This window comes from Protomyctophum parallelum (assembly GCF_964188405.1).
Source record: "Protomyctophum parallelum genome assembly, chromosome: 7".
In the NCBI taxonomy this organism is placed as follows: domain Eukaryota; kingdom Metazoa; phylum Chordata; class Actinopteri; order Myctophiformes; family Myctophidae; genus Protomyctophum; species Protomyctophum parallelum.
The window spans coordinates 17,725,550-17,742,979 of NC_139705.1; the positions used below are offsets into that span (position 1 = coordinate 17,725,550).

The window sequence follows — 17,430 nt, forward strand, 5'->3', positions numbered from 1 at the left end:
CGGAAGTTGATCTGTTCACTTTTAAGTTTTACCACAAGGAATTTATTTACAGAAGGAAGAGACGCCGCTAACATCATGGATATGCCATGACACTTTCATGGACGCTTTCATGGTCTCTTTAATTGACTCCAATGCATTCGACCAAATTTCCGGGTGTAGTTTGGCTCCCATGGTGCAACGCGAATTGCGTGATAGCGAAAATTACGTTGGTGTCTTTACCTTCTTTTTCATATACCTTGTTTTACTAAGAGGTGGTCGACGGTCGTAGAAAAACCAAAAACAATGCATAACCCCGGTGCCGTGTCATTAGTCAGAAGGTTCATTGTTCCGAAATTACTATCCCTATCTCTAACCCTAACCTAAACCTAACCTCAAGCACGGGAGCAAACCTAAACCTAACCGCAAGCACAGGAGCAGTGCATGTTCGGACTAACGGGACTTCGGATCTATGGGTAGTTCCCATAACCCCCTCCTTCAGTTTATGGGGTACAAGGGGGGTACAAGGGGTACAAGGAATTCAACGGTAACTCGGAAGTGACTCAAATTACAATTTACCCCCCACTATATTAATTTATTTGACCCTACCCAACACAAGGTTGCACAGACATGGTAAGCTGCAGGCATACTTAACATTTCTTAGATTTCTTTTTCTTCTTCTTCTTATTATTACTGGTATTATTATTATTATTCCATGAATCTGTACTGAATAATACCTCCATAATCAGCCTGATGTGATGAATCGTCCTCACAAAAACGACTGATGTTGTTGTTTTCGTTTTCACTCGATCCCCCCAAACCCTGGTCTCCCAGTGGGCCCAAGGGGTCCAGGGGGTCCAGGGGGTCCAGGGGGTCCAGGGGGTCCAGTGGGCCCAAGGGCTCCAGGGGGTCCAGGGGGTCCAGGGGTCCCTGGAGGCCGTGGGCGTTCAGGGGGCCCTGGGGGTCCAGTGAACCAGGAGCTTCTGGGACAGAAATTCCCTTCATCACCACAGCTGCTGGCACCAGCGGGTCAGCACTGGTTCCTGTAAGAGAAAAATCACACTTGTGTGAAGTGAGGGCCGGGCGCCCACGGTGGCCGCCACATGACGTCAATGTTTGTTTAACTGCTGTAAACAAACATTAAAAGTCCATAGAATTGGCTGCGACATGACGTAATTTCAAAAGCCATGCATACATTATAACAAGAATGACTCAGTCGTATTTGCCAGCTGCAGAAAGCTCTTGTTTATGAACAGCTATAATCAGTTTGTGTGCCTCAGCCTCTGGCTCAGCTTTTGGCTTCACGTTGCGGCGTTCAGAGTATGGGTTATATGCTGTTCAGACTATGGCCTATGTTTTATGGGTACTGTATGTCTCCCATTGGCTTAGAGGCAGCCTAGAGGCAGCCAATGAGGAGAAAGTGTCAACTACGGTCGCTAGTAGAGGTACTGTATGTGAACATGTCCAGACGCTTTTCAAGCAGCTGGCAAAAATATGAATACATGAATCCTGTTACCTGTAGTGCTAGTGACTGACGTGCCCCAAACACCACATGTTAAAAGTGTCTTCCACTTAACACCCTGTGCGGCAAGAACAGAGTTATCCGTTCAATCAATTATTAACGCCCAGCGCTCAGGACGGAGATTGATAAAAAGCACTTGCTGCTGCCTCGCATGCGCTGATGCTTAACTGCCTCCTCCACCCCAGGTTCCACCTTTTGATCAGTGCCTGGCATAGGCTAAAACTCTTATGATTATTGTCTCCACCAGGCCGAAGGCATGTGGGGAGAGTATGTTTTGCACTTCGTCCGTCCGTGTGTCCGTCCGTCCGTCCGTCCGTCCGTGTGTGTGTCCGTGTGTCCGTGAACAGCTAATCTCGGCTGACCAGGAGGCCGCTTTGTGCAAAACAAGTTTTTTCACAGTACACCTACAGATTTTGTCCAAACATCACGCAAATTAGTACACAGTCTCTCTAGAGCCATTCAACGAAACGGGTCTTTCAGATTTCTCAGACTCCATCCTGATTGGTTAAGATTGGCTTCCAAAGTTCACAGGAGTGCTCAGTTTCAAACAAAATGCTGCAAATCATGAACACATCGCGTGATTTCCGTGAAATTGTGCACGCACATTCCCACTAGGCCGAGGACGAAATGCCACATGAACAATTTCAACTCAGCCTCAAGGTGGCGCTATAACTGGCCCAAAAGTGTTTTTACCTCTAACTGCACGGATCTGTGGATAACCTGGTGGAGACCTGTGCCCAGAAGGGCACTTTTTCTAGTTATATTTGCTGTTCAAATGTCATGTCTGCTGATTTAACTCAATGTAAATGTATTGCTTATGTATGCCTATGGGATTTTTTGCTAATGTTCTTTTGATTTTGCTTAGCATGCTTGCTTCGACAACATTCAGAGAACATCTCCCAGAGCGCGGAGCCTTAAACGCCAAGTTTAATTGAATACCAATTTGTTGCAATAAATGGTCAATATACTTTGACGTGAGTGTTTTCTGTCTAAAGGACAGTTACAGTATATTGCAGTATCTCATCACCCTAACAGAAGCCCTCGTATATAAAGGTTTCTTCGACTATGCATGCACCGAGCTCCTGCTACCACAGCACCTCTAAGGCCCTTAAAACAAGGCTCCAGACTTCCCAAAACAAACTGGTCAGGCTACCACTTGGCCTCACTCCCCGAACCCACCGAACCCCTGCCCACATTGACAGGCCGGAATGGCTTAGGGTTGACGACAGAGTACAGCATCTTGCAATGGGTCTGCTCCACAACATTCGCTACACCACCAAGATACCCATGTACCTGTCTAAATACTTCCTTAATCTCAACGAAGTCCACACCCACAACACCAGAGGGAGTTCAACAAACCATGTGCAACCCAGATTCGGCACAAAAAATTAATTTCGCTCCTATGCCACCAAAATGTGTAACGTCCTACCTACAGTCATTAAGACATGCAAATCCCTTGACTCCTACAAAACTGTTCTCAAAGGGCACCTACGGACGGCTGCAATTCGAAACTGGCCCCCGTAAAATCTGAATCCCCACCCACCCCTTTTCCCCTCACTGTATATGTTTCTTTTCCCTTTTTACCTCCTATGATTCCTGTTTTGACTAGTTGTGTATACTGTATTCGTACTGTACGTCTCTTAATGTTTTGATGCATTGAAAATGGTGGGCCCTATTGTAAACATGTGTAATGCTTTATGGTGTCGTCCACTCACTGTTAACAGTTTTTGTATTGAGTTGTACTTCAAATGTACTGTAATTCTGCAAACTGTTAATAAATCAATCAATCAAATAATGTGATGTTAAGAATATATTGAACTAACTAAGGATAATTCCACAACAAAATGCACACTGCGTGAAAACAAAACCGCATTATAAACATACATACAAACAACACAGCATGTACAGAGTTAGATCAACACTGAGGAGTTTCATTTTACTGCGTGGAAACTTTCCAGATAATCCTCACCAACAATCCCGAATATTTGATATAAACAATAGTTCAGAATGATCATTTTAAAACAGCTTAACTCTATGCATTTATGAAACTATTAAACTTACCATTCAGCCCAGACACCTCTGTGGTTTCCATCTGTTCAACATCAGCTACAGTGGAGAGAGATGTGATCTGATAAAGATACATTATTACATTAAATTATTCAATTACATCAGCTACAGTGGATAAAGAGATGTCATCTGAGGCACAGATATGATGGGATGCAGTAACAAATGCACTCGCTGTTTGTATAATATAAGTTATAATTATGCAACATTGGTATAGAAATATAAGTCTGGATATAATACAATCATATGCAACATAAATGACATTCACAAACCGAAACCGAAACAATGATGCACAAGCTATAAATATTTACATTGTCTCTCATTGTAAGAATGATGTAAGTACAAGCTATAAATATTTGATTAATTCATGCAAGCAAAGATAACAGTCCACACAGACATAAACATGGGTTTGATGTAGAGGAAAAAAAGCACCAACCTGCAAAGATGAGCGATTCGTCCTATAGTGCCATGCGATGCAGAATATGTGTGGTCAAGACTGTGTTGTCTAGTGAACACAGCCAACTCCTCAGTGATGCGATGCAGAGGGACTTAGTGTGGTCTACTGTAGCCAACACCAACTCCTCAGGGGTCTAGACCTGACTAGACAAGTGGTCTGCTCTAGACTAGTGTGGTCTGACTCTAGCCAACACCAACTGGGGGCTGAAGGAGCAACAAACCATCCTGTGTTGAGAGCAGCGAACATGTGCTGTGAGAGCTGAGAGAGAGAGAGAGAGAGAGAGAGAGAGAGAGAGCAGCATCACATCTACTGTAGCTACTGGACTGGACATCCTACTGACCAATCACACTGCATCACATCAATCATACTATAATATAGAGCTCAAGGTTTATTGCATATTGTGCCAGGGATGGGAGCGTCCCCCATGAGAGAAGAATACAACGTTTTTTTCTAAATATTTTAAAAATATATATACAAGTCTAAAATATAAGGTTAAACTGATGCCATTTTAACCCATTTAACTGGGGACTGCCTGGAACCCACACGAGGACCCCTGGGGGTCCCAGGACCCCACTTTGAGAACCACTGACATAAAGGATAATGAAGAGAAAGATTAAAGAAATAGGACCCCAATACTATATATTGTATTGAATTTAAAATGATTGAATTGCTTCTGCAGGCCATATTGCTCAGCTCACCTCTAATGTTTTCATAAACATTATGGATGGTCTTACTACGGAAACGGTTCAATAAATAATGTGATCCAGTGGAAACTCAAATGGTTCAATAAATAATGTGATCAGTGGAAACTTGGCCTGAAAACTATTTTTAATGTCCTCCCTGATTGTTCCATTATAAGCACTGATGGCACAACAGCATGGATACAGTAGAGATGGAGAATTATATTATTATAATATTATACTTTATAACTAAAAGTATAGAAATGGAAATGGATGCATTATGATATCATTGATCTGTATTTGGCCGTGGACCCCAATCTGAAAAGGTTTTGTGTCAGGGACCCCCATCTGAAAGGTTTTGTGTCAGGGTGTCAGGGACCCCCATCTGAAAGGTTTTAGTGTCAGGGATCCCCATCTGAAAATATTTTGTTCCAGGGACCCCCATCTAAAAGTTTTACTGTCAGGGACCCCCGTCTGAAAAAAGATTTTGTTCCAGGGACCCCAAGAAGAGAAGATTAGTGGTAGGGCCCCTGGTCCTGGACCCCACTCTGAGAACCACCTTTATAATATCAAGCACCCCCATTCCATACCATTGTGTATCTCTGGGACCCCCCAATCTAAACTAACATCCTTCCTCACAGTTCATTTAACTAAAATCAGAGTTTAGAGTTTATTTAAGAGCTTTTTAAATCATCTGGGATGTTGTGTAACAGTGTAAAGATACTGTACTTTTACATAATAATTATTAACCAGCCACGTATATGTCACTAACCCTAACCTCAGTCTTAACTGGACACGCCTCAGTCTTAACCAGCCACGTAGGTCACTAACCCTAACCTCAGTCTTAACTGGCCACGTAGGTCTAACCCTAACCTCAGTCTTAACCAGCCACGTAGGTCGCTAACCCGAACCTCAGTCTTAACTGGCCACGTAGGTCGGATTCATGGGAGGTCGGATTCATGGGCAGTTCAGTTGTTCAGTGATGCTTGCGGAACTCGACTTCGTCTCGTTCCTGAACGCATCCCTGTCGTGGCAATAATCACGTTAACCCACACCTTCTCGTGTAATATTGCTTAATTCACACACACTACCACAAGTGGTCCCGACCGAGTGCACGCACCCGGGACCATTGTGTGAATCTGCTCTAAAGCACATGCCAGGAGGCCAGTTACAGACAGTATATTATACATGTTCATCAAACACAAACACTGGGATTTTTTCATGAAGAATTTATTATTCATAGAGGTATTGTTTTACAATCACGATAATGCTATAATCATATTTACGTAGGTTTACATGCTCTAGTAGAGCAAATATATGTTAATGTTAATCCAACGTTTGGGTGAGAAAAAGAAAAGATTACAGTTGTTTTTTTTTATCAATAGATTATTATAATTATATGTTAAATACAAATGAATCAGCTTGTATTGGCAGTGTACATTATAATTTTAAACTTACTCTACAGAACAGATTTCTTTTTTTTTGTAATAAGTGAGGATTAAAATAAAATAATATAAAATAAATGAGGGATTCCAACATAGTGTAAAGCTACCATAAATGAAACATTTTGTTATGAAGTGCTTTTAACCATAAATATTAATATTCCCTTTTCCTTTGGCTTGGTTGCTTTTCTCCTCCTGGTCAGACATCCTGGTCTGTCTGTTACATTAATACGTCTGTAAATCATCATTATGATAATTATAATTCATAGATTTATAAATCATCTTCATCATGATAATTATGATGAAAACATCTGTAAATCATCTTTATCATACATCTATAAATCATCTTTAGCCAACCCGATCTCATCCAAACACGGTGAAATAACACGGAATGGCAATTCCGTATAATACACTACTAGGAAACCCCAACATCCGTACATATTACACTGAAATCCTCCCCATAGACCATGACGGAGGAGTGCCGTCTCAAGCGAACTTGCCATTTCACCGTGTTTGGGTGAGATCAGGCTCCTTTATCATAAGATATTTATGACACTGTATCTGTTTAAGAACATAAAGGTTTGGTCTCGTCTGTACACATCAGAAGGCTGATGAATACACAGTTCTTTATTAACCCCCCCAGATAGAAATGTGTTTTGGTAGAAGATCAATCACTCGAGAGAGACCTTCATACGGTAAAATCCTCAGTGTTCGTTTAACCTGACTCGAGGACCCCTACACACAGCAGGGTTCTATTTTGAACAGTATGTAACAGCCCTAGATACCCCTAGGGTTGTATGTAACAGCAGATCCAATACGCGAGGGAGGCCGATATGAGGGAACATTCTGACATTAATGACATGGCCAAACTAGGAATTAAAAAAAATATTATGAATTTAAATTTCTAAATGTATCTCACAAATTGAAAATAATTCTGACGTTTTAAAAACAATTAATTTGATGCCGCAATGTCATGTTATGATGATGTCATAAGTCATATGACGATGCAATTTGGTCACAGGTGTTTTACAGCGGCTTCCGGGCTCAGCCAATCATAATGGAGGACCTTCCAGGCTCAGCCAATCATAATGGAGGACGGGGACAATGTGTTTTAAACACAGAGATAAAACCTAAACTTAGATTTAGTGTAGAGGGGAAAAAAGGATGGACTTTGGAGGACTTTGGAGCACTGAGGGCTCTGAGAGGTTAAACCAACACTGAGGATTATTATCAGAGACCTCCTTCCTGGTCGGAGGGTTGGGGGTCAGTCAGGAGTTAAGGGTCAGAGGTCAAAAGGTGAGCCGTGGTGGTCAGAGGGAAGGCACTCGGTCCAGAGCCAGGGTGGTGTCGGAGGAGGAGGTGTGCATCATGTGGTCCTCGGGGGAGGGGCTGTCCTCTCCACTGCTGGACGACTCGTAGGGGAAGTGGACACGGATCTCCTCGTCCTCCTGCTCCTCTTTGATGCTGCTGTGGAACCACAAGAACATTACATTACTGCTGCGGAACAACAAGAACATTACATTACTGCTGTGGAACCACAAGAACATTACATTACTGCTGTGGAACCACAAGAACATTACATTACTGCTGCGGAACCACAAGAACAGCATGGTGTCGATTTCATAGTTAGAAAACTAGGGGTGCATGATTATGAAATTAACCCATATCCCATCTCTGATTATTTGCAGGGTCATATCTGCCGATACCGATTCTGACGGATTCCGATATATTGTACCACAATGGAAACAAGCCTAGGCCGTAGGGGCTTAGTTGGCCCAAAGCCTGTTAATAAAGTATTAAATCAATCAATAAATAGCCTATACTCTTTTCCATGTGTCTGTTTTCACCACTGAATGACCGACTGAATGAGATGAGTACACAAATTAAATGTAGAAAAACGTAAAGTTTACTTTTACTTAAGATTTTACATCAATATTTGATTTGGCTTTTGTTTTAGACTAGAGGTACTAGAAACTTTAGATTTATATTGAACACATTGATGAAATTTTCAATTCAAAATTCTATTTTTTGCTGGTTAAAAAAATAAATAATAATAATAATCTGTATGCCGATATGGCATTTTTATGGCCGATTCCGACTGTGCTACCAATTGTATCGTGCATCCCTATAGAAAACGTTTCAGATGAAAAAAACTGATATTTAGGAAAAGTCATGGAAGGGGAACGTTCTGAGTCACAATCCACTTGAAAATCTCAAAATCGGTCAGACTGACCGCTTAGCCTTAGACACATGAGTGGCTACGTGTGGAGTTGTCTCGCGTGGCCAGACTGTTGCCTCTTGCACTTTTCAAATGCTTCCGTCATACATCGGTTCATGATCAAGCGATGAAGCGGAAGTGAAGCTGAAACTTCCGTTTCGTCTTTACAGTCGTGCAGATTTAACAAAATATAAATAATTTAAGCACACAGTATGTAGCTTGCTGCTTAGCAGAAATGGATATTAAAAAAATCACACCCCTGTGAAGTGAGGGGCGCTCTTATCATCGTACATCATCATGATGTAGCATGACGATATGCTCGTCCACATATTACGTACATTCTCCATACATTGTCAATGGAAAATGTATCTTTGTGTAGGACAAAAATAACGATTTGCGGTCTGGCACCGAGCGGTCCAGGCACCTAGGCTGGTAATCCAGCCTGACAGAGTGTCGCGGGTTCGAGTCCCGATGACCTTTGCTGCGTGTCTTGTCTTCCCCCTGAAGCTGAATATAGGAGGGGCTAGCGCCCCTCAAAAGAAATATATATTTTTGTGAACTGAAAAGCCTTCAGAAGGTGTAGTTCCAGACTCTATATAGCATTAAGGAGGTGTAGTTCCAGACTCTATATAGCATTCAGGAGGTGTAGTTCCAGACTCTATATAGCATTCAGGAGGTGTAGTTCCAGACTCTATATAGCATTCAGGAGGTGTAGTTCCAGACTTTATATAGCATTCAGGAGGTGTAGTTCCACACTCTATATAGCATTCAGGAGGTGTAGTTCCACACTCTATATAGCATTCAGGAGATTGTGGAATGGTTGTCTGGCTACGTGAGACTACGTGTGGAGTGACTGTGTGAATAATGTTATAACCTTAGAAAGGACCGTGTGAATAATGTTATAACCTTAGAAAGGAAGGACTGTGAAAAGGTTTTCATTCGTTAAATCAGTACTTATTTTATTATACACTTACAACGGTGGACTCTGGGTGGCGCTGCTGTCACTCTGGTATCCAGCACCACCGAAGCAGAAGGCTCCATTGATCTGGTCCTGGAGCAGTTGAGGCAGGGAGTGCATGGGGATTCTGCCCCCTAGTGACGAGGCTGGGTTGTACAGGGGGAAGGAGGAACTGCACTCTGCGCCACCGCTCTGAATTGACCACAATAATATGGAAATATTAATGTTTTAATATGCAATATGACAACATGGAAATATTACATGTTTTAATAAGAAATGTGACCATATAATAATAAGCAATATTTGTATTAGAATGTGTTAACATAAAGTAATTTGCATATCGTTGCTGTAGGGCAAAAACCTCCAATCTCGAGATTTAGAAGTAGCAGATATACAGGTGTGAAACACGGTGCAAAATGGAGTGTTTTGTGCTTTTAGATCTGCTACCTTTTCTATTTCTGAATTTAAATTGTGAAAAGTAACACAAAAGTTTTGAATATATCAGGTTTCCACCCGACAGAGTGGATTGTATATTTTAACTTAATTAACAGTGTATAAACAACAGTCCACTTTCTCGTCAGGGACAACACATCAGGTATACTTCATTTGCAATGTAGGCATTTATCAGACACTCCAGAATGCAGAGAGACATTTGTATGTGTTGTTCGCACATATCTTACCTGAGCAGAAAATCCAGCTGAACTCTGTCCAACGTTGTTCTGAGAATTCTTCATCATCTGAGATCTGTGTAAAAACATATAGAGTTGTATTAACCTGTTACAAATCAATGTGATGCAACCCGTTTTATGAATGTGTTACTTTCAACACAACCTAATGCCATATTTTAATCTAAAAGTGTACAGTAGAATGAACCTCCGCAATGATATATGTGGGATCTACTTTGCTTTAAACCCATTTAGACCTGAGGACGATTCTACAAATGCCTGACAGTTTTCTGAAAAACGCATGTTTCTATGTCAGTCAAAACAAAACAAAAAACATCAAGCTCAAGTGGAGTTAGGATTTTTTTATGCAGAAGCACTTTAATACTTTCCATTGGTTCGAGATTCCAGACAGCAATATTAGTGACCGTTTCTGACCGAGGCTAAAGTCATTGATGTTTTTATTTATTTATTTTTATTCATGTCATATGAAAGCAGGGAATCATAGCTTCAAATTGACATATAGGTTGTTCAGTTTGACCCACCAGTTTTGGAGATATGGCTTATAGAGTAATGTCTTGCAGAAAACAGCGAGTTTATTTATTATTTATTTCACATTTACATCGATTTCAGCTATTTCAGACATGCTCTAGTATGTGATGAGTCTGCCTGTGCTATTACGGTAACTCATTTTGGATTTTATTTCCCCCTCTCCTGAACAGTTAGTCTTGCCACCATGACATCTCTGTATCAAAAAGAGTCACAGGTTATTCATTCAGCCCAAATCTGTAGTGTAGTTAAGTATATTAAGATCAACACCTGTGACACAGAGGCATTCTGGGATGAAAGATAAATCCATCCTTAGTTAAGCCGTCTATAGGCTCTCAATGCTGTGCTGAGCATGATGGCATATCTAGCCGTTCTCAAATTAATTATTTGAAAAGGGCACCATCACAATTTGACTAACCACAATATAAATCGGACTAATCACATCACTTATATAAAACGTATCTAGTGATATAGTTTTTATCGTACCCATTGACAGTGGGCTTCTGAGGTCTTCTCCTGTGGAACTCGATTTCGTCCACGGTCCACACCGCTCCCTTCACGTTCTCCAAGCGAACGAAACATTTATGGAGGCTGAGGTTGTGTCTGACTGCGTTCTGTATGGAATAAAATAAATATATCATTATAAACAAACGTGTGGTTGTGTCTGACTGCATTCTGTATGATAAATATACATTTATGATTGCATAATCAATTCAAAATTTGATACATTCAATTCAAAAGTTGTACACATTTTCAATAGGGCTTCAGGACAAGGGAAAGGGATATACAGATTTCTCAGGAAACAAAAGCTCAAATCAAATGTGTCCATTTGTCCAAAAGCAATGTACGAGCCAGTAAGGGCTGTTTTGTTTTGTTTATTTTTGTTTTGTTTTGTTGTACTCATGTTGAGTAGACGATCAGCATTACTGTGTACAAAGACGTGTATATCCGAATTATTGTAACTGTATGAAAAGGTGTCATATAATCCCATGAGGGACGGGCCACGAGGTCATTCATTCATTCCATTGGTGTCCAAGTCAAACTCCTTTATGTACTTAAGTGCTAATAGAGCCGGGGTGAGCTCACAATGTATCTGCTCATACCTTCCAAGTCGCTGCATTGCGTCTGAAATATGCAAATGTTCTGGTGAACCAGTTGTAGATTTCATTCAGGGTGAGCTGCCGGCGAGGAGACTCAAAGATCGCCTGGACAACAGAAGAAAACAAACATTATGAAAACAACTTAAAACTAGAAAAGTTGCAAAAAATTGCAAAGTGTAGTTGCCGCAATTGCTTACATAGGCCCCTCCCACTAATTTTGCTAGCCAATTACAATGTCAAGTCACTCCTCCTCACAGTGTTTACCTGTCTTATTAGTGATGTGTAGGTAACATAACAGTGTTTACCTGTCTTATTAGTGATGTGTAGGTAACATAACAGTGTTTACCTGTCTTATTAGTGATGTGTAGGTAACATAACATTGTTTACCTGTCTTATTAGTGATGTGTAGGTAACATAACAGTGTTTACCTGTCTTATTAGTGATGTGTAGGTAACATAACAGTGTTTACCTGTCTTATTAGTGATGCGTAGGTAATATAACAGTGTTTACCTGTCTTATTAGTGATGTGTAGGTAACATAACAGTGTTTACCTGTCTTATTAGTGATGCGTAGGTAACATAACAGTGTTTACCTGTCTTATTAGTGATGCGTAGGTAAATGGCGGCCGCACTTCTGTACTTAAGTAGAACTCCTTGTTATCTGTGATGTCTGTTGAAACAATAAAACAATATCAATGATAATTTACCAAGAAGAAGAAGAAGAAGAAACAAAACTCGTGAATGGTTAATTAAACATTAACCATTCATAATCAAATATAGTTTATATAATGCACTGATGTCTGCTACAACTGCAGTAGTGGTGGACATTGTTAAGGTGACTCTCCACCAAACAGTCTGATTTCTTTTAAAATTTAGGCTTGTTTCTGCACCAGTAGCAGACGAGAGGTACACTCTACGCAGCCAATACACCCCCCTCCCCCCATCTATACATAATGTGTGTGATGTCATAGTAGTGTGTATGATGTCATAGTGTTTGTAACGTCATAGTATGTGTGACATCATAGTGTGTGTGTGTGTGATGATGTCACGGGTCAGCTGACCTTGGCTCATGGAGCGGCTGTATCTCCTGCGGACAGGGGTGGGGCCAGTGAACATGCTGGCCGTCGAGGACTCGCTGTACGGCGTCAGAGGCGTAGAGGGCGCTGTGGCGCTCTGAGACACCGCCATGGGAGGCGGGGCTTTGGGCAGCGTGGCCGGAGAGAAGGACATGTTGGGAACCATGGAAACCTGAAATTTATATTAATAATTGTAATAATAATGAATACATGCTGGGAACCATAGAGACCAGAAATAAACAATCATTATAATTAATACATAAGCCATATAACTATATAACTAAGGAAACCGCGGTCATCAATTTCTGTCTCTTGATCTGATTTTGGTCATTGCACATTAGCACAACCATGCTTTTCACATTCCCAAAATGTAAGGTGTGTGCGTGCGTGTGTATATATCTTACGGGCTGGGCAGCAGCTCTAGGCTCAGTAGCTCTAGGCTCAGCAGACTTCAGGTGAGCCATCATGGCCTGCAGTCTCTCCTTGTCCTTCTTCAGCTGCAGGAGAGCAAGGGCTTAATATCACACAGAGGAAGGGGTTCCCATTTGTACACTCTTAAGAGTTACAGACCTGTAAGGGTCCATTTGGTTCCTAACTTGTTTACAACTTTTCTCAAACTGGACACACAGAAACAAAACTCAGCTCAATCTCATTGTATTTAAGCTATTCGATAGATTTTATTTCAAAAAATGTAATGCCAGATTTAGCTACTAGCTAGTAGCTACTATATTCTGTGTCAGAAACTCTGAATGATGTCATAATCATTCAGGGGTTGGGATGGGCGGGATCAATGATGTCATAATGATTTGTAGGTTGGGGGCGGGGTCATAGCCTACCTGTAGTTCCAGCTGCTGCACCACCTGCATCTGGACTCGACACTGAGCCGTACTCTTATCATCCAGTATGTGTTCACTGTTCAGATGTCTGCACGCACACACGCGCGCAAACACACACACGCGCAAACACACGCAAACACACACACACACACACACACACACACACACACACACACACACTAATAAGAATCATATAAGTCATTATCATAAGTGCATGAAACTGTATGGGTAAGCTAAATAATTCATCAACAAAAGTCTATAATTTAATTCTTTCTGGCCCCTCCCCGATAAGGCCTATCTGTCCTGACCCCTCATCCATATATACATTATGGGTAATTATTATTATGAATTATGAATGAATCCTGCAAATCTATGATAATGCCACTAGAGGGCAGCATTGTCATTGGAACGTCAAAGCTGAGTGCATTCCATGTTAGCCTCCATGTTGGTTCAGAACTGATAACATGTTATGAGAATCCAAACAGTAAACATATTATCATGATATTCTCTGTGTGTGTGTGTGTGTGTGTGTGTGTGTGTGTGTGTGTGTGTGTGTGTGTGCGCATGCGGACAACTCACTTGAGGAAGGACTGGAAGTCTCCGAACACGGTCTCACATCCAGGCCATTTACACATGGCGTTACCATAGAGAGCATGAGTGTTCTTCTGACTGTCATCTACTGACACACTACACACACACACACACACACACACACACACACACACACACACACACACACACACACACACACACACACACACACAAGGATTTAAAACCTAAAAGATTTACAAGCTCAGAACGCGTTGCACCGCAATGCGTTGTACAGCTTGTGCTGTAGGTCTTCTATTTTTGCTTGTTTTAATTAGTTTGTTTCATGACATACTGCCCCGTTTCAGGGCGGTTCTAGTTAAACAAACAAACACAAATTCAACAGGAGTTCTGGGAAGTGTCAGAAGGATGTAGCTTAGCCCACATACAGCACAGGGGCTACTGGTATAGAGCGTCCGGATCGGAACCGCGAGGTTCCCAATTCGATACTGGGCTCCTCCCGGATTTAGTGTCGAAGTGCCTTTGAGCAAGACGCTGAACCCCTACCTAATTGCTCCCAATGAGCAGGTTGGTTTCTTGCATGGTTTCCTCCGCCATTGGTGTATGAATGTGTGTGAATATCTGCACCATTGGGCGACCTGGACATGTTTTGGCCCAGACCGGCCCACCACAAGCCACAGTACGTTAATAGCAGGTACTCTACCGCCCGCTCCGTCGAGGCACACACAAACAAACAAGCTCTAATTAATACCCAGCTTTTAAAGACCTACTGAAATTAAAAATATGTTTTTCATACTTTTAGACCATATCCGTGGAAATCATATGGACATACCTAACAATTTCAAATTTAAATTTCTTTTATATCAAAAGTCAATACAAATTACATGCATATTAATGAATCTTGATTAAATTGATTAAATTGATTCCCATTGCTGCGCGTCCGTCCAAACACAGGTGCTTTTGATTACATACCACTCCGTTTTTAATCTCATTCCAGGTCCGTTGGATGTGGACTGTTGACAGGAGAGCTCCGTGCTCTCTGCAGCAGCCATCATGGACGACACGCTGCTTCCATTCTCACATCCTACAATTACAACACAAACACCTTCATTAGTGGCTGGAGGAGAGAGAGAGAGAGGCCAAGGAGGTGTAACACTACAGCTTCAACGTTTTCTCCTCCTGTTCATATGCCTGTAAATTCTTCAGGTTTATATACATTAACACTAGTGTTCTTTTGTAGGGTTCAGTGCCTTGCTCTAGGGCACGTTGGCAGGCATTGTAGTTGTATGATCCATTGCAGAGCGAGGGTGTTAAACCTGAACCTCTCCAGACTCCACCTCATCCTCTGAACACTTAAACTACTAATTATCTCTGTCTGTGCCTTGTTATGTTGACCATTTCATGTTATGTAGATAGATAGACTTGTTTGTCGTCCATTTAGTTATGTTATTTAGACGTAGATGAACTTGTTGTCCATGACTCCATTTCATGTTCTTTTGTGTTTATGTTAGATGCTAGCTATGTCATTTACTTGCACACAGTCATTTTATAAAGCTCATTAAATTATGCACAGCCTCACTGAGAACTCACCTCTTCAGAATAGTGATAGGATATTGCATCTGAAGAAGTACGACTATTAGATGTAGGCCCTCCAGAAAAACGCTGGCTAAAATCCTTGATTATGCAGGCTAAAGTCCTTGATTTTGCGATGAAATGTGGAATTTAAAGAAAGAGAAACAGGTGCGCTTCGTCTGGAAACTGCCCTTGGTTAAGGCAGTGGGTGCTCAGCTTTGTAAATAACTCATAAACCAACTAAATATAAAATGCGGCACTCCAAAATAAAAGATGCAAGACTGGCTCAGATTTCTCATGTTTGTTTGCGAACGCTGATACGTTTCGGCAGAGCCTTCTTCAGAGCAGACTAAAAAACGTTTTCGGGAAGTTTACGTGATTATGCGCTTCCCTTTTAGGGAAATAAATAAATAATAATAACCCCTGCATAATCTGGGCGATTTGGCTGATTATGCAGTCGCATAATCGCATTTATCTGCAGTGTCTATTTGGTAGGGTGTTGGTAGGGTATTGAAGTAGTAGGACTATTAGATGGTAGGATACTCAGTAGGCCTTGTCTCTGTAGGCCAAAGGGACAAACGTCCAGTCACTCAATGTTAATAGTATTTGCAGTAGATAACAGTAGCACAATTTGATATGTGCACCCTATGGCCAGAAAAATAACGAAGTCTGTGTGTTTGACTGGATTGCTGAATTCCTACAATGACCATAATGCTTTGGGTGCATCTCCTTGTGGAGCGGGGAAAGGCTGCGTGGAGGTGTGACTTGTAGTCCAGGAAGAAAGTGAGAAAAGGAGATTTAGCGTTGTGGAGGTGCGTCAGCTAGGTAAGGAGGTAACAGGGGGAGCACGGCCAAAAAGGTTTGGGGACCGCTGAGATAGGGTATAGGTAGAGTATAGTAGGGTACAGTACCAGTGTTATTGTTAGGTAGGACACTCAGCAGGCCTTGTCTCTGCAGGTTCATCAGGTGATGTTGTTGGACCTGAAGCAGCTGCTGTTGAACACTCAGCTGCTGTTGAACACACCCACGCGCACACACACACACACACACACACACACACACACACACACACACACACACACACACACACACACACACACACACACACACACACACACACACACACACACACGGATGTTTACAACTTTATGTACCAGACAAAAATCTTTGGTCACTTTTTGCTACAACTCCTACACATTTTGTCCAAAACTCGCACACATCTCTGAAGTCATGTGGTCAAGATGATTCATCATCATTATCAGGGACAAATTGTTTCATATTCCATCTAGCTGTCTAACTTCCCTGGGTGGACAACCCCCAGCCTGGTGCAGACCTGCCCTCCGAGGAGCACACTTTTATACTTAATTAATACTATTATGTATGTATTTACAATCCTACTATTAACTTAATAAAGGAATCTATCTCTGTCATTCTTCCATTCTGTTTGTGGGTTTGAGCTAAACTGACTCTTGACTCTGAAAATGTGACTCTCCAAAAGTTAAACTATGCACACCAGTAAGATGCCTAAGGGCGAGAAGCGACCTCGTGCACGCATCCGCCTCGTTGGCGGCAGACTGCTGGGCGAGCGTGTTTGACGTCAGATGTAGAGTTGCTGGCCAATATTGATGACATCACTGATCTCCAAATATGAGCTTAATCATAGATATATATAAGAAAGCTAGATGGCTCACCCGCGCTCTGGCCAATGGAGAGCGACGTTGCTACGTGGCGGCCATCTTTCTTTGGGGCAGCATAACATTGTGTCTATGG

The 17,430-nt window shown here is 41.7% G+C and overlaps 1 protein-coding gene across 3 annotated transcripts in view; it reads right to left on the reverse strand.

Annotated features, from left to right (window-relative positions):
* Window positions 1–5,928: 5,928 nt before the first annotated feature.
* The window catches only part of LOC310862183 (forkhead box protein P1-B-like), a 38,223-nt gene continuing 26,721 nt past the window's right edge, over window positions 5,929–17,430 (reverse strand). For 2 of the 3 annotated variants that reach the window (XM_083769932.1, XM_083769934.1), the window contains 12 exons: window positions 16,572–16,671; window positions 15,061–15,172; window positions 14,119–14,226; window positions 13,540–13,627; window positions 13,108–13,200; window positions 12,689–12,875; window positions 12,221–12,297; window positions 11,632–11,733; window positions 11,015–11,142; window positions 9,998–10,061; window positions 9,334–9,509; window positions 5,929–7,608 (listed from right to left, as the gene is read on the reverse strand). In XM_083769932.1, the coding sequence (XP_083626058.1) occupies window positions 7,452–7,608; window positions 9,334–9,509; window positions 9,998–10,061; window positions 11,015–11,142; window positions 11,632–11,733; window positions 12,221–12,297; window positions 12,689–12,875; window positions 13,108–13,200; window positions 13,540–13,627; window positions 14,119–14,226; window positions 15,061–15,172; window positions 16,572–16,671 (1,392 nt within the window). In that variant the 3' untranslated portion in view covers window positions 5,929–7,451. The remainder of the gene's footprint in view (window positions 7,609–9,333; window positions 9,510–9,997; window positions 10,062–11,014; window positions 11,143–11,631; window positions 11,734–12,220; window positions 12,298–12,688; window positions 12,876–13,107; window positions 13,201–13,539; window positions 13,628–14,118; window positions 14,227–15,060; window positions 15,173–16,571; window positions 16,672–17,430) is intronic. The other variant, XM_083769933.1, reaches the window with a different exon arrangement.